A 21,520-nucleotide genomic window follows, 5' to 3' on the forward strand; every position below is an offset into this window, starting at 1 on the left:
TTTTGGAATTATCCGCACTCGGTCTGATCCGAATTCCCACGGTGAGAAAATGAGGAATATGACTTTTGTCCGTTATCCGGGTTTAGCGCGACTTTTTTCCTCGCCTCAGTTTCTGACTGGAGGGTGAAATGGTTTATGAGCTGCATACGCCCGCGTTTTCGGGTGTATGAGTATCATGATTGATTTGTATCTATTGGAACTCCACCCCACATTCTTGTCCCCCCTACTCCCCTCTGTGGCCCTAGTGGCGCGATGCTTCTGCTTCTTGACTCCGCATAATGTGGGCGCTATAATTAGGCACAGCACCTGGAGTGGATCCATCTTCGCCGCAGTTCATCCGTGTCTAGTCGATGCGGCCGATGGGAAAGTATCAAGGTGCAACTCGAAGGGCTTTGAATCACGTCAGAATTGCCAGTGCCTCTGATATCAATCTTCAGAACTTCTCCCTCTGGTACGACAGCCTCCTGCTTTTCTGTTTAAACGCCTTAGCTTTGGCTTCATTATAATATGCTCCCAGATGATCACGCCGGTGCATCTGCTCTGGCTCTAGTTTGCAGCTTAAGTGATATCTACTCCGGTTCCGATTTAGAGTTTTATCTATCACACAAATGACAATCCTTGTGAAATCAAGCGATACGCCAAGTTTGTGGCGACTCTAAAAATCATCTTTTTGGCAATATGAGTAATACAGCGATTTTTTTGCTTTCTAGAAGGGAGTGCTTCGTGTATAAATACATGAAACGAGTCCTTGCGGCCCACATCGTTCTACCCAAGCTCTCTGATCTTCCAGTATGATTACCTTCTACGATATTGCCGCAAGGCCTCCAATCAAGACTCTCTCTGCCAACACATGGAAGACGAGGTAGTACACAATATGAAGCAGCAAAATGTGGCATATCCTGATCGTTCAAATTAGATTTGTTCTCAACTACAAAAAACTCCCTTACAACACCGTATATCTCCTATTTTCAGACATACAGAAGGAATTCATACACTGTGAGCCCCAGGGGGTCAAGAAACTTGTCAAAATATGTGATGTACGGTAATTTTGGACGGTTTGATGAACCGGACTGAACCGGGGGTTGATCGTAGAAATAAATTCGCACGGTTGATGTAATAACAATTGACGATACTACAAGCGACTTAATTGATATATTCAACCGTCAAGTTTTGCTACGCTAGTAGAGTCAATATAATATAAGTATGTTTTTGGCGGACACCCAGGCTTAGGGATGTGGAATACATATGTCGTCTCTACATATGTTGTAGCGCGATCAGTGATCGGTATGTTTTGATGGTACTTATTGGGGTTGATCCGCTAGGTTGAACAGAGCGTACCGAAGCTCAATGCAAGGTATTTTTAACTTCAAAAATACCTGTAAACCGCTGCCCGTACTCTCTCGACGCTGGAGACGATGGTGACGACGTCTGATGAGCGTCGCGTGATGAGAGTGTGACTCAGCTCGTTGACCTCGTCGTTGCCATCGTCTTCATCCCATCCGCATCCACTTCCCTACACCATGCCCAGCTACATGTTTGTGAACAATTTACGCAACCAGGACCAAATTCCTAGCCCCCGGGAACGAAATCTAGCCAAATCCGCGCTCCTGCAAGCTCTGGAAGAACACGCTGAGGAGATAGAGGAGATTTTGGAAGGGAGAGGGGTCGAGTGGGTCTTGATGTGAGTACTCGTTCCTATTGTACTCGCGTTAGCTGATTCTTGCTTCTAGGAATAAAAAACATCGATCTCTTACCGACGATACGGAGCATTGGACCGTTCGCGGGTTCTGCGGCGTTCGAGGGAGGTTCACCCTACACCTCTATCCCGACGGCACTGAACCGAAGTTCTTCCTCAACGGGGGCCACTGGACGCATGGCCAAATGAACCGCAACCGGTTGAGGTGTAGGAAGTGGTAGGGAGCGGGGAACGGATCTGGGAGGCTGGTGAGGGGATACCTATGAGGAGCTGGGGGCGGGATACACGATAAGAGCGTAAGCTTGCCCGCCCTTGGTCTTTGTTGTCCCCTTTCACCTTCCTCCGCCGTCACTCGTCCTCACCGTCATCTCGCCGGCCATCATCCGCTGTCTCTACCGCCGTCACCTCCACCGTCACCTCGCCCGCTGCCACCGTCCCTATCCCTATCTTCATCGTCATCTCGCTTCAATCTCATCGCCATCTCACCCGCCAACCTATTCTCCCTCTCCGCCGTCATCATCGTCGTGATTGCAGTCATTTTCTGAAACGGACTCGTATTGGATTTGCTCGGATCTCGCGGAAAATGTATATTTAGTAATTAGCCACACATTTGTAAAGTTCTAAGGATCTCACCGTCATGACCTTTATGATAGAAATTGCTTTCGGAAATTGTAGTTGCTTTTACTTGAAATTAGTAGTGGAAATGTATAATATGTAATTAGCTACGCACGTGTAAAGGTTCTTTTGTGTTACATATTCATCCCTATGCCAGTGTTCCTGATTAGTAGATTAGATATATGCTTTACCTCGAGGATAGACAAGTGCTTTCTCTTGGGCAATGATAAGGAGAGGAGGGAGAAATCAAGTGACATTAGTTAGTAAAACAATAGTTACAGATACCTATGATATTAATTAGTTTTGAAACAGCGTTTAGGGGGAAAAAAGCGAACTTACTACAAGATTTAATCTGATCCAGCTGGTGTAATGCCACATCTATCAATAATACCCCATCTGTTAGGGCGACTGTGACTGAGATGTCACAGGTCACACCTGAACTTAAGAACTATAGAGGAAAGTGACAAAAGTTATATTAGGCGTGAACCTAAGAGAACTCGACAGAGTCTTCTACAAGTTTCTACCTACTTTATATACCTAGACTACGGCGCACAGACCAACTACCCTAGGTAACTTTATTTATATACTGACATGTGAAAAGAAGTACGTATGAGAAAATAAACTAATTATACATTTGACATGAGAAAAGAAGAGTGGAGTAAGAAGTAAGTAAACACAAGTACATTGATCATAAAAACGTCAACAACACCAAACAAACCATAAAAGTGTCCACAGGTACAAACAACTATCTAAGGACGTAACCTTTCGTACCAATCCCTGCCGAAGTATGTTGCCATTACTTCTCCACACGGGCACATCGTAAAGAACCGGACCGGTTCCCAACGACGGAAGTCCGGGTTATTCCATCGCTGCAACATCCAGGGTCTCTCCAATACTTCGTCCCACATTATCAACGTCACTCTTCCACACACTACGCACCTACGATCCTCTAACCTCCATCCGTCTGGTCGGGGTTCTCTTCCGATAGCCACCGCCGCTCTCCTCCATTGTACTTGCTCCGCATGGTTCGGAGGCAAGAAAGATAAGATTAAATCGATAAGTTCAATTGGTAAGTCTGTAGCTTGCGCCATTTTAGCAGTATGCCGATAGTTTAGCCTCCGTCGAACTGTAGCAGCAGAGGGAAATTATTACATAATAAAATATGTGACAGATGTGACAGCGTGACACCGTGACATTCTGGCAAGGTTCTAACAGTACCCCCTCCTTAAAGTCGGCTCCTCCGGAGACGACCCTTCAAGACCTCCACGTTCGCCAATTTCGTTCCAACTTCTTAAGATATTCGGCATCAAACTGTTTGTCATCCCATCCGAATAAAGTCTTGGCTGTAAATCGATTAGGTAGTTCCCTTTCTTGGAACCCGGTGTCACGTAGAACGTGCTGTATCCTATTGAGTTCCCCATAGAGTTGGTGGAATTCAGTAATCAATTCTTTGGCGTTAGCCAAGTTTTCCTCGGGTTCCCACGAGTCTGCTTCTGCCGTATACCCTTTCCATCGTACTAAGTACCGCTTCTTTCCGCGGAGCCATTTGGCGTTAAGGATTTTCTCCACTTCCCACTCCTGTTCTCCTTCTATTTCTACGGCCGGTGCCGGTCTACTTCCTTGTCCATCCACTTGTTCTCGATATAGTACTATTCGGCTGACATTAACCACCGGATGAATCCGAATAGATCGGGGAAGATCTATTTCCACTGCGTTGGGGGAAATGATCTTCTTGATGGTATATGGTCCGATGAACTTCTCCGTAAGTTTCCGGGTAGGTCGTCCCTGGATTTGAAGGTCTCGGGTAGCCAATAGAACTTTATCTCCTACTTTGTACTTAACCGCTTCTCCTCTGCCTCTATCCGCATACCTCCGCATGTCGTCTTGTGCCTTTTTTAGGGCCGCTTGAGTTTCCTCGTGTTGAAGTTTCATGCGGTCCGCAAAGTCCGCTGCCGCCGGGTGATTGCCTTGTCGTCGAAGATCAAAGCCAGTTCTTGGATGTCTTCCCACGTTGACCATAAATGGAGTTTCCTTTGTTGATGATTGTTCTTTATTGTTATAGGAAAACTCTGCCGTTGCTAACCAATCAGGCCAATCAGTTTGTCTGTGATCAACAAATGATCGGAGGTATTGCTCTAGTTCTTGATTGGTTCGTTCGGTTTGGCCATCCGTCTGTGGGTGAAACGCCGTAGATAACCTAGTGTTGATTCCCAACATTTTATTCAACTCCTTTGTAAAGTCTGCAGCAAATTGCGGTCCCCTATCTGAGATCACCGTTTCTGGTAATCCATGCAACTTCCATACGTGATCCCTGAACAGCTTAGCTAGTCCTAGCGCTGATGTCGTTTCTGTAGTTGGGATGAAGTGAGCCATTTTACTGAATCGATCGCACACTACCAGAATTGAGTCCATTCCCTGTGACTCTGGTAATTTTACTATGAAGTCGACGGATACGTCGGCCCATGGTTTGGTGGGAATAGGGTTCGGCATTAATTTTCCTGCCGGCGGTGTTGGTCGATTCTTGTTTCGTTGACATTGGTCGCATCCCTCTACGTACTTCTGGACTTGCTTAGTGACGCCTGGCCACCAGTAATTGCGTGTTACCATTTCTACTGTCTTCCATTGTCCTCCGTGTCCAGCAATGGGAGTATCGTGATGTAGTCGAATGATCTTGGTCCTTAACGTCTCATCTTTCGGCACATAGACTTTTCCTTCCTTCAGTACTAATCCCTCCTCTAACTTCCACTCGTCTCCCCTCAATGACTTCACCTTTGCTCGCTTCATCTCTTCTACCGCTTTTACCACATCATCTTCTCTTGCTTCGGATTTTCTGATTTCCTCTAATATTTTTTCTTCCTCGGCATTGATTAACATATGACCTTCTTCCATTGCTCGAATTGCAAAGTATTCTGGTTTTAACAAGGTTTGATCTTTGTTATCATCCTTTGTTCCTTGTTCGAAATCAGGTCTTCTGCTCAACGCGTCTGCCTTCCCCATTGTCTTTCCTGGACGGAACTTTAATTCGAAATTAAATCTAGATAGATATAAAGCCCATCTGGCCTGTCGTCGATTTAGTTGTTGGGCTTTCGCGAAGTATTCTAGATTGCGATGATCTGTCCAAATTTCGAACTTATGTTTCGCCCCTTCCAGGAAATGTCTCCATTCTTCTAAACACCGCATAATCCCCAGCATCTCCCTATCGTGAATGTCGTAGTTTCGTTCCGTCTCCGTCATTGATTTGGAGATGTATGCTACCGGCCTCCACTTTCCGTCTTCACATTTCATTGCCAACTCTCCACCCGTGGCGTAAGCCGATGCATCAGATTCCACCTTTAGCTCTTTATCCAATTCTGGGGCTACTAGGATTGGATGTGATGTGAATCTTGCTTTTAGCGTACCAAAGGCCTCTTCTTCTTCATCTCCCCAACTCCATTTCTTGTCTTTTTTAGTTAATGCGTGTAATGGTTTTGCAATACTGGCGAATTTTTCAATGAACCGTCGATAGTAATTTGCCAGTCCCAAGAATTTTTGTACATCTTTAACGCATTTTGGAGTCGGCCATTCTACTACGTCTTTCACTTTCCTTTCCTCCATCTTGATTCCGTTTCTCCCTATTATACATCCCAAAAACCCCATTTCGCTTCGTTTCCATTCGCATTTTTCTGGTTTTACGAATAGATCATTGTCCATCAACCTCTGCAACACTTCTTCCACCACCTTATCGTGCTCTTCTTCATCGTCTGTTCCTATCAAGATATCGTCAATGAATACAGCTACTTTTCCCGTATTTACTAAGTCCCTAAAAAGTTCGTTCATCATAGTCTGAAAAGTAGCAGGCGAATTTGTAAGTCCAAAAAACATAACAGTGGGTTCAAAGGCACCCATGAAAGTAGTAAAGGCTGCCTTCCACTCGTCTCCTTCTTTTATCCTAATGTTATTATAACCCCAACGTAAATCTATCTTAGAGAATAATCGTTTACTACCCATAGTGTCTATAAGTTCAGAAATTAAAGGTAAAGGATAATTGTTCTTAATTGTCCAATCGTTCAAAAATCGATAGTCCTGTACCATCCGCTTCTTTCCATCCTTCTTTGGCACAAAAAATACCGGTGAGGTTTGGGGAGATTTCGAAGGCCTAATGTATCCCTTTCGGAGTTGGTCCTTGATGAATGCTTGGACTTCCTCTCTTTCATTTGGCGACAAGGGGTATATTTTCCCTTTCTTGGGTTTGAAATCTTCCTTTAATTCGATAGCATGATCCCATGGTTTCCTAGTAGGCATTCTCTCTGATTCCTTTTGTTTGAATACTTTAAGGAACTTGTGGAACCGTTTTGGTACTACTTGCTCTACCGAGTCTATGCTTCGAATTTCTTCTTCTTCCGGCATTTCTTCTGTCATCCCTCTCACCCACGTTTCTAGTTGCTCTCCTTCTTCTCTACTCCTATTTTTTCTTTGGGCGCTTATCCGTTTAGGACGTACCTGTCCAGCCTCCGCTTGTCCCGCGGTGGCTGTCTTGCTGTTATCTTCTTCTAGACGTTCTGCCTTTTCCCCATTTAATCGGTCAGCCACGTCACCGGGTGATTGCGCCCACCCCTCAGCTTTCTCTTTGGGTTGTTGTGCCAACCCCTCAGCTCTACCATTAGCACGCCTGTTACGTGCCAATTCCCTAGCGAATGCTGCCTCAACTCCTAATGCGATCCCTTCGATGATGTTTTTGGGAGTGGTGAATCTCCCTACTGCTTTGTTCACCCGTTCGTACCTCTCTTCCTCATCTCTGATTTCTTCCTGCTCCTTTTCATATGCTTCTATCTTGGCCATGGTTGGCCCTTCCTCTTCGTCATCACTTCCTTCGTATGGCATACCAAACTCGTCCAAGGCCATTTCCTCCATTGCTGGGCATTTGTGTTTGCTCAGCAAGTGTTCCGACGTTTGGGTTCCACACTCCTCGCATCTATATTGCAACACTGTTCCCCAATTTGATTTCTTTGGGAAGGAAACTAATTTCCAACCTGCATATTGCTTGTGTGACATGTCAGGCTTTTCCCTCTTTTCTTCCTCTCGTGCTTCCTTCATCAACTGCCGTGTTGATTTCCTTGGTTCCTCTATCCTTCGTATTTCTTCTTGCTTTTCTTTTGTTTTTCCTTTGTCTTTGTACCCACACCCGTCTGGGCACCTGGTCATCTTTACCTCTCCTTTCTCCCAATCGATTTCAGGGTTATGCATCTGTAGCCACGGCATTCCCAATATGACTTTGTTCTTCCCTAGGCCACATATCTCGAAGTGTACTCTTTCCTTGTGTCCTTTGTAGTATACGTTGGCAGCCACTCGATGTGTTACTGCTCCAGATGCATTGATCGTCCCATCAACATTCTTGACCGGGATTGGTCTTTCTAAAGGTTCCAGCTTGAACCCTTCTTCCTCTGCAAACACCTTATCCATGAACATTCCCGTCGCTCCACTATCCAACAACGCCTGTACTCCTACTCCATCATGTGTGTCCAACTTTTCTACCCCCACATTCAGCTTAATTTCCCTTAAAGGTCGTATTGTCCTTACAAGGAAACTCTCCTCTTGTACAGTGTCCAAAACATTGATTTCGTTACATAGTACATCAAATTTGTTGTAGGAAGTCAAACGAGGAGACTTTGCTTCCTTTACTCTTTTAAATTCTTCTGCTCCTCCTCGAACATCCTCTTCCAATAGTCCCGCTGCTCGTCCACATCTAATGTTCGCACATCTCGAGCCGGAGCCTTGCTCCAGCAATTCTTCGCCATATGGCCCAACTTTCCACACTTGTAACACTTGATAGGACCTCGACTGGGTCCTGCGGCGGTGTCGACATCCATCGCGTTGGGATCTCGACGTTGAGGCTGTGGCCTCACGAAAGTGTTGTTGGAGGTGTGGGTTCGTAGTTGGGGCTTAGCTTGCCCCCGCCGATAGTAGTCTTCCTCCGCCTTTGCTTGCCTCCACTGCCTATCTAACTTCATGCTCCTCTCGTACCAACTCCTGATGGTAGTTGGTGGGTTTTCTGACTCCATCAGCGCCTTCCTAATCCTTCCTGATAAACTTCTCTTGAATTCTTCGATGAGGGCTCGCCCCTCGTATCCGCTGTCTCGTGCTATCCTCTTAAATTCCTGTACATGCTCTTCCGCGCTCTTGCTTCCTTGCTCGATCAACCTCAACTTTCCTACTGCCGTACTCTCCTCATCCGCATCTCCGAAATTGTTCCGCAAACTATCAAAAAGCTCCTCCGTGTGGGCTGGGGCTTCTTGTTCGCCGTTTTCAATCATCTCCATGATGTTCTCCTTCCAAGACTCCGCCGCTCCTCCTTGTACATACGATAGTATCCACGTCATTTGATCCCCTTGTAGTCTTCCTACCATTTTTAAACTCAGATAAATTTTGCACGCCGTTATGAAGCCACTCAGCTCCTTCCCCTCTCCTGAGAATATCTTTGGTCTTGCCACATCGATTGGTGGCGCTACTACTTGGACGATGGGGGTTTCTCCGTCGTCCCCTGGTGGACCTTGTGGGCCTGGTGGACCCGGTTGCGGGTTGTTCTGCAGCTGGGCGAGTTGCTGCTGCAGTTGTGCGATGAGGTTGTGCTGAGCGTTCAGCTGATCAAGTATTTGTTGGGGGTTGGCCATGTCTGGCTCGTGGTATTCGGGGGGAGGTGGTTGATATAGGGGTAGGGGGGATACGGACGGTTGTCGTTGTTCTGGTTCGGATTCCTCGGATTGGGATTCCGAGGCGGATTCTTCTTCTTCCTCAGATTCAGAGGAAGGTACTCGGAATGTTCCGGGCGGTAGTCGATGAGAAATTTTGAAGAAGGTGAGGGAGGTCTTTTCCTGTCACCTGATGCGTATCCACCAATCCAATGAAGCCAATAGCCTGCTTCACTTGGATGTGTACACGAAGAGAGAAAAGGTTTTGTATTCAAGAATGGTCGCTTGACCGAAGGGATAGACTAAGATGAGAGGTATGTACGGGAACGGATTCCCACGCTAATCTAGAGAGTCACCTAAGGTGGGTCTCTCACTCCTCTGCGTGTACCAGCTGACAATGCAGCCGCAGCACAAGGTTGATACGGGAAGAAAATACAAGTATATAAAAAGCACCTCACGTGGTGAACGTCTCGTGTTTAACTAAGGCACGTGACACGCCTTAGTCTCAACGGGGTACGTTATGACTGTACCCGATCACCCCTTAAGCCTAGGGACCGGCTATGTGTGTGGCGGCCGCGATGGCGCGCAGAGAGTAGAGGGCGATAAGAGAGTAAAGGATGGGGAGGGCACTGTGCTGTGCGATCCCCGGAGTAGTCGAGTTCTACTGTTAGGGCGACTGTGACTGAGATGTCACAGGTCACACCTGAACTTAAGAACTATAGAGGAAAGTGACAAAAGTTATATTAGGCGTGAACCTAAGAGAACTCGACAGAGTCTTCTACAAGTTTCTACCTACTTTATATACCTAGACTACGGCGCACAGACCAACTACCCTAGGTAACTTTATTTATATACTGACATGTGAAAAGAAGTACGTATGAGAAAATAAACTAATTATACATTTGACATGAGAAAAGAAGAGTGGAGTAAGAAGTAAGTAAACACAAGTACATTGATCATAAAAACGTCAACAACACCAAACAAACCATAAAAGTGTCCACAGGTACAAACAACTATCTAAGGACGTAACCTTTCGTACCAATCCCTGCCGAAGTATGTTGCCATTACTTCTCCACACGGGCACATCGTAAAGAACCGGACCGGTTCCCAACGACGGAAGTCCGGGTTATTCCATCGCTGCAACATCCAGGGTCTCTCCAATACTTCGTCCCACATTATCAACGTCACTCTTCCACACACTACGCACCTACGATCCTCTAACCTCCATCCGTCTGGTCGGGGTTCTCTTCCGATAGCCACCGCCGCTCTCCTCCATTGTACTTGCTCCGCATGGTTCGGAGGCAAGAAAGATAAGATTAAATCGATAAGTTCAATTGGTAAGTCTGTAGCTTGCGCCATTTTAGCAGTATGCCGATAGTTTAGCCTCCGTCGAACTGTAGCAGCAGAGGGAAATTATTACATAATAAAATATGTGACAGATGTGACAGCGTGACACCATGACATTCTGGCAAGGTTCTAACACCATCGGCCTCTATCCCACACTCGTCCGACTACACAACGCACGCAATTTAAATCAACAACCTCCACTGGCCCATTCGCGCTGTAATAATATATATCTTTTTCAAGCTTCGCTTTCACGCTTTGAATGATTGCATAAACGACTGTTGACGGCTCTCTGTGGAGATATGGTATGGATGGCAATTCGAGAAGGATGACGCGCTTGAGTTGGCCAAAGAATTGCTTCTCCACAAACTCCGAGGGCCGGTTGCTCTGATGGGCATATTTGTCTACTAATTGAACGTACTGAACGACTCATGGTGAGTATTTTCTCCTAGAAAAGGTTTTTTTGAAATTCAAAATTCACCTTGATGTAAGACGCGTCTCTGGAATCCTCACTTTGTCTAACCATGTCACGGGCAATCATGGTGTCTTCCTCAAGATAAACGACTCGCCCATACTGAGCTACCGGTTCTTCCAAGTTGATCGCAGTTCGGATGACGGCTTTGCTAGTTTTAAAATACGTCGCCAGCGCCGCGAAAACCTTTTCACGCAGAGATGCAGGGAGGGACTCGTGCCTTTTCGGTGAACATAGTCGGAAACATGGATCTGTGGTGAGTTTATTAGTGCGAAAGTCTGTACTCCAAGCTTGAATTTCCTTACACGATTCATTGATTAAACCATTTCCCGGCGTTCCGATTTCAAAATCCAGATGCAACTCTTCTTGTAAGTTGTATATAAGTTGTATTTGGTTGAGTTGAGCCCTCGCAGAGACAAAAGCGCTGATTGACGCATATGGATGTCATCGACTTTTGATAGAAGGGAGCAGTGAGTTGCAGTGGCGTTCCATCGGAAATGCCCAATAGGTCCAGACAGGACCGGCCGTTTTGATACCCCAAGCAATATGAAGCAGCGCATGGATGGTCAAAGGACAGGCGGAGAGTCGTTCCGGTTTATTTTGGTAATACAAACTGTTGGAAATTCAGCCTTTGTCAAGAACCAAAGTGACGGGATACTCACTGCTCATAATCTTCCACCCACGATTGAAACCCACCGTCAATTTCATCTAGTGCTTCTTCACCAATCTCGAGTTCCAAACATAGATTGAGTAATTTGACGAGCTTCATGAAATGTTTGTAGTAGACTGATCGCTTGAAGCGGCCCCATAAGACAATGGGCGCAATGAAGAGAGTCCAATTAGAATACATCTCTGAAGTCATTTGGGACCGATGTATCGCAATATTGGGTACAGGCGCACCAAACGCCGATGGAATAGAAGCTTTGCAAGAGGCGGTGATTTTCCCGATGTCGTTCCAGATGGAGGGCTGAATGACGTAGTCTGCATCTTGGTGGTCGAGGTCTTTGAAATTGCCGGTCCAAAACAGAATAAGATTAGGAATCAAGTTCTCCCAAATAAGATGCATGAAATCAAAAGGAAAAGACGCAGGAAACGAGATAGACGATAATGTACTGAGGATTGGTGTGCCTTTGATGCCGTATTGTTTTGAAAGCCTCTCCGATGTCGCTTTATTGGGAGCCATTTGAACCTCCATTGCTTGAGCTAAAAGTTCATCATGTACCCGTATAGGAAGTGCAGCCAGATCGTATTGTGGTGGTTCGGAATGCGGAATTTTATCCCATCGCAACGGGACGTAATATGTTTTCGAACCAAAGGAAACACCTTTGATGCTGCATATTCTACAAGGACAGATTCCATTGCAACCCTTCATGCACATTATGAGCGACATTGCAGGTATGTCACCGAATCCAATCATGAGAAAAGCATGGAGTAGGAAGAGGGATTGAGTGACGCCATCAAAGGCTTTGACCCCAGCCTCAAGTTGAACCAGCTCGCGAACGAGTGGCCAGAGGAAAGAATCCATATCCCATGGCTTCTTGGGGCCGGGCACCGTGCCAACGTTGATGCAATATTTCTTCTGAAACCGAATTTTGGGTGGCAGGTTGTAGTTAAAGAGGATGATAGGCCAGCACGTCTTTTCACGTCGTTTGAATGGTGCAAAACCATCGGTGGAAAGACCGAGAGCGACATTGCGGGGGTCGGAGAAATAGAAACAAGGATTGGTATCCCTGGACGAGGGGACTATAGTATTCAACAACGATCTGTAGTGAGAACCATCAAAGATATCGGTGATGGTATTAGGGATGTGTTCAAAATTCGTACGGTAGCGCATCATTTCTGCATGCCGACGATTGGCAGACATGGCTTGTAGACGTGGGATTAGGGGAATATACTCGAAAAATTTTCGCGGTTTGTCCTGACTGTCAAATCTAGCCTCATTGCAATGGGGACAGCGGGTCGAATCTTGATATGGGCCAGTAAAGCAGACGCAACTGTTGACACAACAGCTATAACGTATTGATTCAAATCCGGAAAGCTGCTTCACACGTTTCTTTGTAACTTTGAGAGTATCATGATGCGCATGGGGAAAAGTACGTTTGAGGCGTTTGAAGGTCTTCTCGGTGAGGTGCTCCTCGACCTTGAGGGTATATTGGTGGAGGAGACTGAGGTCCGCCTCGCCTAATGAATAATCTAAAGTGATTTATAATTAGTTGATCGAAAGGAAGTAGTACGGATGTACGAACCCGATGACATTACTCTCCTGCAGTAATCTTCATCAATCTCATCCCAAAAGGCAATTTCAGGGACATCCTGACCCGGCAATGATCCATCATCGTCCTCGGCAGTGCCATCAACCTCAGTACTATCATCACCATCTCCATCTCCAACCTCATCACTCATATTTCCGCCGATATTTTCACCATCACCACCGCTGTCAAGCTCATCGTCATCCTCTCCACCGGTCTCACTGCTCTTTTTGCTCTCTTCATCGTTGAAATCATGCTGCTGCTCATTTCTCCAACGTTCTTCAAACGCATTTCTAATTGTATCAAGTGCATAGGTTGACCGATGGGGAGGAGAATCGGCTCGATGCTCAGGTTCATCTGGTGGAAACACCAGATCAACATCGCCCGGTTGATCAGCTCCAGATACAGCAAGTCTTCGCCTCGTTGTTGGCCTCGCCTGGTCGTGCGAGGGTGAAGCGGAAAGGTTGCGTTTCTGCGAGGTAGTCTGTGACGGTCGGAGGTCTCGAAATTCCTCGAGAACACTGGCACCAATACGAGTTGTAGATTTGCCGTTCAAATGCGCCCGTTTCGTGGCATAGACGACAAATTTGTTACAACCACAGGTGCATTTGACTTTGCCTGGATGTTCGGCACTTTCCAAGCTCATGGAGGAAGAGGGGATAGCCAAATTTTTTTTTTGCAGTGGTGGTCGGGAGGACAAGGAAGCGGGCATCATTGGTAATTCAATGGGCCTCATGTGAACCACGTGCACATGCAAGGGAAGCCACTTGTAAGTGTAACAGACTGCAGAATGATGGGCAAAGATAAGCTGCTGCAGGGGGGATACACACAGAGGTCAAATACCCACCAATATGAACCAAACTGACGATGCGGGGACAGGGAGAAGAAACTCCAACGCCCAAAAAAAAAGTCCTAAGGGGAAAAGAGAAAATGTCAGCAAGTTTTTGGCAGTTGATCAATGATCAGACCCACTGCAGATGCATCACCCATCCTGGCCTTAGTGGTAGAGAGGATATCTCAACAAGTAACCAGGGTGATGAGACTGTACATGTCTCACTAAGTCTTCGGTGGATGAGAATTTGCCGCCAAGGCTGCTAAGGTACCATGATAAACTGAATACCATGTACTTGCTGAAAACTGGCACTCGAGAGGAGGAAGGGACAAGAACCCATAACAGGTGTTTGAGTGACTCAGGACGTCGAAGAGGAGACAGATGTGTGATTAACCAAATAGTCATAAATAACATTTCCTCATGCGATACAGCCACTTGTCAACTTAAACCTTTTCACAAGCTAGGCTGTGCTTCCTCATTCATGATTCCCTCACTTCCCACCTCTATTACCAACTTCATGGATCGTGTACTTTGGACCTTGACCTGAACAGTTGCAGAAACCTGCAACAAGGTTGGAAAAATCCGTGGAGTCAAGCAGCTAACTTACTTTGCGTTTCTTCTTCACATCGATATTGATATCAATCTCATTGCAGTTGTTTTCCATAATTTCACTGGCGCACACGGCCTTGCGCTTGATAGGTGCGCTGGTTTCATTCATGTTTTTCATCTTCTTACTTGGCTGCTTCGATGGAGAGTCTGCGCGCTGTTTACCAAGTCCACTCGTCACGTGATCTATAGATGTGCGTTGAGCATCAGTAAGGGATCCTATCAAGTAGTATTTAGTGAGTATTTGCTACAACAATTAAATGCGATCTTACCACTGAATTGACTAGGACCAGCGCCGACATCACTCGCACCGATATCTGAAGTTATGGGTGCGAAACGTAATTTACGTTGATCGACATTGGCCCCAAGCCCACCGCTACTTGTACTTGGAGCGTTCGCGCCGACACCAGCTGCAGTCCTATAGCTAGTAAGCGGTCTATCAACCAAGCACCTGAGACCTGATTTCTTTGAAGGAACATAATTGGGATGAGCCTCCAACCACTGCAGAGCTCTCCATTGACTCTGGAAATCGGGGGTGATAGAACGACGATTCCCTGCACTAATACTCTCAGGAGTACCTGGAGATGAAGATGCAGGGGCGTGGTCGACGTCATGGGAGGTGCTCTGTGCATCCGCGGCCGATATATATGCCAGCAAGGGAGATGATGGCTCTGTTGGAGAGCTCGGGCACATGGTATGATGGTTTCGGGCGGGAGGTCGGCGGACGAGTTAACGAGGTACGTCCAGCTCCTCATATATATACGCCACTGGCTCGCTACAGCAATCAAACCCCGCCGTGCCATGTCGTCAACCCTTTCCATACTTATCATCAAAAATCCTCCGCAACAGTCAATTCGAGGTTAAATTGACGAAAACCGTAATCGTGAGGTACTCGAAATAATTTCCGCCGTGCGACGTGACGGTATTGACGTGCTAGATCAGTCGCTGCCGTCTTCTTCAAGCTGAAGATCAACATAACCCTGAAAGGTCGTACTCATAGTCTACAAGCCGAGCTTCAGATTCCACGCTCTATTGACGTGAAATTGGCTGAAGTGCACGTATTAATCACGGTATGCATGCGTGTGGGATCGTGGCATCCGGCTACTTCTCTGGCCAGGATCCGAACATGCGCAGCCCCATGTATTAAGACGCAATCTCATGCCCGATTCTAAGAAGATCCGACTTGTTAACCGGTGCGGAAATCCGATGAAGGAATATTTAAAGACGCCAGTACCTTAATACTAAGGTGCGTCAGCATTCACGTTCAGGCGTACGGCTGCATGTCCCTTTGCTAAATTGTTGCTTCATCATACGTATGCATCAATGGCCGCTAGCAAAAAGCAACAATCGAAGCCGAAGCCACCTACTCAGCCGGGGCAACCCGGCCAATCTCGCACTGCCGCAGCTTCAAAACAAGCTGAGAAGTCTACGTCGGCTGCCACTCGCTCCTCGAGCACTGCATTGAAGGACAGCGCTCCATCCACTTCGTCAACCCGAACTAGGTCGTCCTCCAAGACGACTGCAGCTACGAAGTCACCCGTCTCAGTGCCAACTATGTCTCCTTCCACCGCTCCCGACACCATTGCATCCGCCACTCGTTCGAGGAAAGCTGAGGCAGCAAAAAACGAGGGTTCCAAAGAGAAAGCTCCTCCGAATGCGAAAGCTCATTCAAACGCAAAAGCAAAAGCTCCCGCTAAAGAGAACGCCCCTCCCCAAGGGAAAGCTGCCTCGAAAGCGAAGGCTCACCCCGAAACTCCTTCAAACGAGAAAGCTCCGCCGAAAGAGAAGGCCCCTCCCCAAGCTGCCTCGAAAGCGAAGGCTCGCCCCGAAACTCCTTCTAATGAGAAAGCTCCCCCGAAGGACAAGGCCCCTCCCCAAGGGAAAGCTGCCTCGAAAGCGAAAACTCGCCCCGAAACTCCTTCTAACGAGAAAGCTCCGCCGAAAGAGAAGGCCCCTCCCCAAGGTGCCTCGAAAGCGAAGGCTCGCCCCGAAACTCCTTCAAATGAGAAGGCCCCCCCGAAGGAGAAGGTCCCCCCGAAGAAGGCTCCTCCAAAACCAACACCTTCTCTGAAAGCACGAGATGTCGTTCAGAAGAAGGTTGTCCCAGCGCCGCCTACCGTCTCCTACAATAGTGAACTAGAGGCCATGAAAGCAATGCTCGCTGAGCGGGACAGTACGATATCATAGCGCTTCTTATGTGACCTAGTCTAACAAGTTTATATAGCGGAGCTCGATAAAATGAAGAGGGAGCAGGCTGCAAAAAAGGTACTTGAAGACGATGGCTTGATTCCGGTGCCCTCACCAATGGGCAATCTGCAAATTGCGATGGGCCTTGAGAAGAACAGGCCGCTTTACACGCATTGTCGGGTAGGTACATGTATACACGTCGAGTATGTACCATTAACTTATCAGGACATTTTAGTCGGTCATCACCACTGTGCTTATCCAAGCATGTGTTCCATTCGATGTCGACTGGCGCCACCAAGACCGCGAACGTATTGCAATGGCAGTCCAACATGTAAGTATTCATCTTATTGGTATTCACTTTCATATCTGATATGCAACAGGCCAAGAAATCGGAACCTCAGTTGCGAAAGTACGTGAAGGATTGGCCTATTTATGAGATAATGAGATCGGTCACCAAGAACAAGAGAAATTACGCAGGGAAGAAGGGTCGCTCCAGTGGTAATTCAAACACAAATGAAGGAAAGGCGAGTGGTGGCGAGCACGATAGTGATGAGGAAGGTAACGGCAGCGAGAATGGGAATGTCGACTTTGTCGAGGGTGCCGGTGACTCGGTCGCTGGGGACGGCACTTGGAATGACACAGGGGATGACGCAGGGGACGTAGCAGGGGACGACGCAGGGGACGACGCAGGGGACGACGCAGGGGACGACGCAGGGGACGACGCAGGGGACGACGCAGGGGACGACGCAGGGGACGGCACAGGGGACGGCACAGGGGACGGCGCAGGGGACGATCTTGCAGATGGTGTTGGGAATGAACATATTGATGACCTTGGGAGCGATGCTGGGGCTAGCAACGCTGAGAGTGACGATGGGAGTGATGACGAGAGGAGTCAAGCTGCAGCTGATGAAAGTGATACTTACGGTGACATGGAGGGAATTGTAGAGAGTGTGGAACATGACGTGGATATGGAGGTAGACCGTAGACCAGACCAGGACGACGACCTTATGGACGTGGAAACAGAAATCAAGGTGTTAGGTGAAGAAAGTAGCGAGGAGGAGGAAACCACAGGGAAGGAGAAGTCTGGTAAAGGCAAGCGAGGGCAGAAGAGTTTGAAGCGGCGTCTCACAGTAGACAATGACACTCGCAAGAACAAGGTGGCGAAGCGTTAGGTTTTCCTCTTTCAAGTCGATCATAATTTACATCGTTTATGTTCTTCAATAATTAATCCACTAATCGTTCATTGGTACCGCCTAAAATTATCACATAAAGCGGATAGTCCTCCGACACATGTGGGGTCAAGAATCAAAAATATTTCGACAAGTTACCCTTCGATCTGAAGTAAACAAAAATATGACATTATACGCAACTACTTTTGATACTAATAGTCAAATGTTCTCACGCTCCTAACGGTGATGATACATCACAGTCAGGGGCTCACAGTGATAAGGGTGGGCATCCCTTCTCGCGAGGTACCTGGTAGCGGGACAGTGTACACATGTCCCTCCATCGTCGATCACTCGAACAACACACCCGTGACAGAATCATTCGAGATTGCTCTGTATCTCGATAAAACATACCCGGACACTCCAAAAGCTATCCCCCCCGGAACGGAAGCACTTCAAGCGTCGTTCCATGATCGGCTTAACGCCGTCATGGGACCTTTGTTCCCCTTCTTATTGCCACATATTCCTACCGTTCTACATCCGGGGAGTAGTGAACATTTCAGTCAATCTCGGGCAAAGGCATTCGGAAAGCCTTTGGCAGACATGGAACCGAAGGGAGAAGAGCGCGTGAAGGCTTGGAAACAAGTTCAAGCAGCATTTGATACGCTCCATGGTTGGTTGAACAAGTCTCCGGGACCCTATTTTATGGGGGAGATTGCCACTTTTGCCGACTTTGTATTTGGAGGCTTACTATTTACATTGGAATTGGCTTTCGGAGAGAATAGCCAGGAGTGGAAGGATATTATGACTTGGAATAATGGAGAGTGGGCTGCATACAAGAAGAGCTTGGAACAGTATGCTGCCACCGATAATTAAGTAGTAGATAGATAATCTAGGGTTCATATATACGGTCAGACCTGAGGCAGTCAGACGATTTAACGAGATGAAAAATGCCTTTCCATGCAACGAAGTGGTCAATAAAGTTGTAGAAAGGCGAGTACCAAGACATGCACCGACACTCCTAAGCATATCTCGACTCGAAATTGGTGAGTCACGGCGAAAGTACCAGAGTGAGGAGCGAGCTTCAGACCAGAGCATGCTCCAATTACAATTTACATGCAGATGGCGCGATCACACAAACTCTTTAAAATGGTAGTGTTTTTATCTTGACAACTGGTATTACTATCCGGACATCATATCTCTCCTTGGAGCAATGAGAGCACGCAGAACTTCTTCCACGAGTTGCGGACCTTCAACGTCTAGATTCGAGTATATCTGAATATTAGATCATGGAACATCATAATCAAATGACTCAAATATCGCATCCCCATTCCCGAAACCCGTGCCATGCTGAGAAATTCTTTTTATAGGCCAGATTGAAAGGTCTGTGGGAAGAGATTACCACTCAGGCGTATACATATGCGACTCGGCCGCCGAGGTATATAAAAGATTTCGGGACCACCTTCACAACCTATCACCATGATTACCTTTTATGATCTTGCCAAGAAAGAACCATTCACGACATGGTCCCCGAACACATGGAAAATGAGGTAAGGTGTAAGTAATGGCATCATTATCAGTTCTAATTATGCGCCTGCGATCATCAGGTTTACTTTAAACTACAAAAAACTTTCATACAAGACCATCGCTCTCGAATATCCAGATATAGAGAGCGAGTTTATCAGAGTTGGCATTCCAGCTCGCTATAAATGGCCCGACGGACGCCCCTTGTACACCTCACCTTCAATTATCGACAACTCGACCAACACAGGTATAGCCGATTCGTATGCGATAGCGCAATACCTGGATAAAGCCTATCCAGATACCCCAAAGTTATTCCCGCCGGGTACTGAAGCTCTGCAAGCGGCATTCTACGCTCGATATAAGGAAGTGATTGACCCCTACTATGACATTTTCATCACGAGGGTCCCTTCAATTTTGAACCCACGAAGTGCAGAATATTTTATTCGTACACGTAGTGAAGAATGCGGGATGTGTTTAGCGGACATTGAACCGAAAGGACAGGATCGAGTGGAGGCTTGGAAAAAGGTCGAAGCGGCATATAATACGCTTCATGGTTGGTTGAGCAAGAGCTCTGGACCTTATTTCATGGGAGATACCATTACTTTTGCGGACTTTGTGGTCGCGGGCACGCTTTATGCGATGGAAGTTGTTTTCGGAAAGGAGAGTCAAGAGTGGCAGGATATCATGTCGTGGAACAATGGGAGGTGGGCTGCGTTCAGGAAAAGTGTGGAGCAGTACGGAAATATGGGTTAATTAGTATGAGTCCGAGGAGGGCGCCTGGATGTCAGTCAACTCTGCATTATCAGTAGCACTAATGATTATCAATTATCGGTGAAATTTCCACGCCTCAATGATAATTGCTTTATATACTTGCCTTCAAGCCTTCACGCACATCTCATCTCAATCGCTCTACTTGCTAGCGCTTATCTTCGATTGCGTGGCGCTCTCAGCTTGCTAAGCAGGTGTTTCAGTTTTACACACGGACACTAGAATCAAAGTGACCCTTGACTCGGCTCCGGGCTTACGATGCCAGCGGCAGCCACGCGCCATAACTCGAGAACTCATATGTTGTACGTATCACGAATTTCACGAAGCCTAGTCCTCGGCTTCGTTGCCTACGATCCGATTTGTCCACTTGTTTCCGACTGGAGTTATTTACCATCACACGAATGTCAATGGTTGGGATGGCCATGAATAAGCACTGCTGCGGGTCATACACTTCTGGCGAGAGGCAACGTCACGTCGGCCGTTCTCTGATGGGAGGTGAAAGCTGGGAGTATAAAAGTAAGGGCAATTTTTCTGTGTTGAACATCGAACATCTCGAGCATGATTACTTTCTACGATATCGCGGCAATCGATTCAATCAAGACCGCGTCTCCGAATACGTGGAAGACGAGGTATGTATGGCATTCTGTCGTTGTCATTTCTAACGCTTTACTGCTTGTTATCAGATTTGTTCTCAACTATAAGAAGCTTCCGTACAAGACCGTCTATCTCGAACTTCCAGAAATAGAGACTGAATTCAAGAAGCTAGGCATCCCTCCTAGTGAACTATCCGGCCCAAAGCCACGGTACACTTGTCCCTCCATCATCGATGACTCGAACAACACACCTGTCACCGAAGCATACGCAATTGCTGAGTATCTCGATAAAGCGTACCCACACACCCCGAAGGTGTTTCCTCCTGGAACGGAAGCTCTGCAAGCGGCGTTTTATGCACAGTTTTACCCGGTCATACAACCTATAATGCAATTTCTCCTTCCCAACGCTATTTCAATTCTGAAACCAGCGAGTGTGGACTATTTTATTCGTGCTCGAGGTGAAGCATTCGGAAAGTTGATGATAGAGCCGAAAGGGGAGCGGCGTGTGGAGGCTTGGAAGCAAGTTCAAGCAGCATTTGATACGCTCCATGGCTGGTTGAATAAGTCTCCAGGGCCCTATTTTATGGGGGAGACTGTTACTTTTGCCGACTTTGTACTTGGAGGCTTGCTGTATACATTGGTGCTAATTTGGGGAGAGAATAGCCCAGAGTGGAAGGATATTATGACTTGGAATAATGGAAGGTGGGCTGCGTTCAAAGAGAGCTTGGAACCTTATGCAAGCACAGATAATTAAGTAATTTCTAGTACTAGTAGACCAGCAAAGCATAGAACAATGTGATTGT

The 21,520-nt window shown here is 46.9% G+C and overlaps 3 protein-coding genes across 3 annotated transcripts; all 3 read left to right on the forward strand.

The window, feature by feature from the left end:
• The first annotated feature begins 767 nt into the window (after positions 1 to 767).
• AGABI2DRAFT_139221 (hypothetical protein) lies at positions 768 to 18,835 on the forward strand. The gene is made up of 3 exons (XM_006456418.1): positions 768 to 862; positions 917 to 989; positions 18,112 to 18,835. The coding sequence occupies exons 1-3, from the start codon at positions 792 to 794 to the stop codon at positions 18,706 to 18,708; spliced, it is 741 nt and encodes a 246-aa protein (XP_006456481.1). The 5' UTR covers positions 768 to 791; the 3' UTR covers positions 18,709 to 18,835.
• A 452-nt stretch (positions 18,836 to 19,287) lies between these two features.
• Positions 19,288 to 20,109, forward strand: AGABI2DRAFT_211471 (hypothetical protein; the record flags this gene model as incomplete). The annotated part of the gene is made up of 2 exons (XM_006456419.1): positions 19,288 to 19,382; positions 19,440 to 20,109. The coding sequence occupies exons 1-2, from the start codon at positions 19,312 to 19,314 to the stop codon at positions 20,107 to 20,109; spliced, it is 741 nt and encodes a 246-aa protein (XP_006456482.1). The 5' UTR covers positions 19,288 to 19,311.
• A 163-nt stretch (positions 20,110 to 20,272) lies between these two features.
• AGABI2DRAFT_181095 (hypothetical protein) lies at positions 20,273 to 21,483 on the forward strand. The gene is made up of 3 exons (XM_006456420.1): positions 20,273 to 20,314; positions 20,369 to 20,753; positions 20,808 to 21,483. Exons 2-3 carry the CDS (start codon positions 20,683 to 20,685, stop codon positions 21,469 to 21,471), a joined length of 735 nt encoding a protein of 244 aa, XP_006456483.1. The 5' UTR covers positions 20,273 to 20,314; positions 20,369 to 20,682; the 3' UTR covers positions 21,472 to 21,483.
• The last annotated feature ends 37 nt before the right edge of the window (positions 21,484 to 21,520 follow it).

The sequence above is a fragment of the Agaricus bisporus genome, assembly GCF_000300575.1.
Source record: "Agaricus bisporus var. bisporus H97 unplaced genomic scaffold AGABI2scaffold_13, whole genome shotgun sequence".
Lineage (NCBI taxonomy): Eukaryota > Fungi > Basidiomycota > Agaricomycetes > Agaricales > Agaricaceae > Agaricus > Agaricus bisporus.

Bases quoted from the DNA above. Each gene is read 5' to 3' on its own strand.
- AGABI2DRAFT_139221 (XM_006456418.1), top strand. From the start codon at position 792: ATGATTACCTTCTACGATATTGCCGCAAGGCCTCCAATCAAGACTCTC. The intron at 863-916 runs GTAGTACACAAT...CGTTCAAATTAG, and splicing joins GCCAACACATGGAAGACGAG to ATTTGTTCTCAACTACAAAA. The intron at 990-18,111 runs ATACACTGTGAG...GGGCTCACAGTG, and splicing joins CAGACATACAGAAGGAATTC to ATAAGGGTGGGCATCCCTTC.
- AGABI2DRAFT_181095 (XM_006456420.1), top strand. From the start codon at position 20,683: ATGATTACTTTCTACGATATCGCGGCAATCGATTCAATCAAGACCGCG. The intron at 20,754-20,807 runs GTATGTATGGCA...GCTTGTTATCAG, and splicing joins CCGAATACGTGGAAGACGAG to ATTTGTTCTCAACTATAAGA.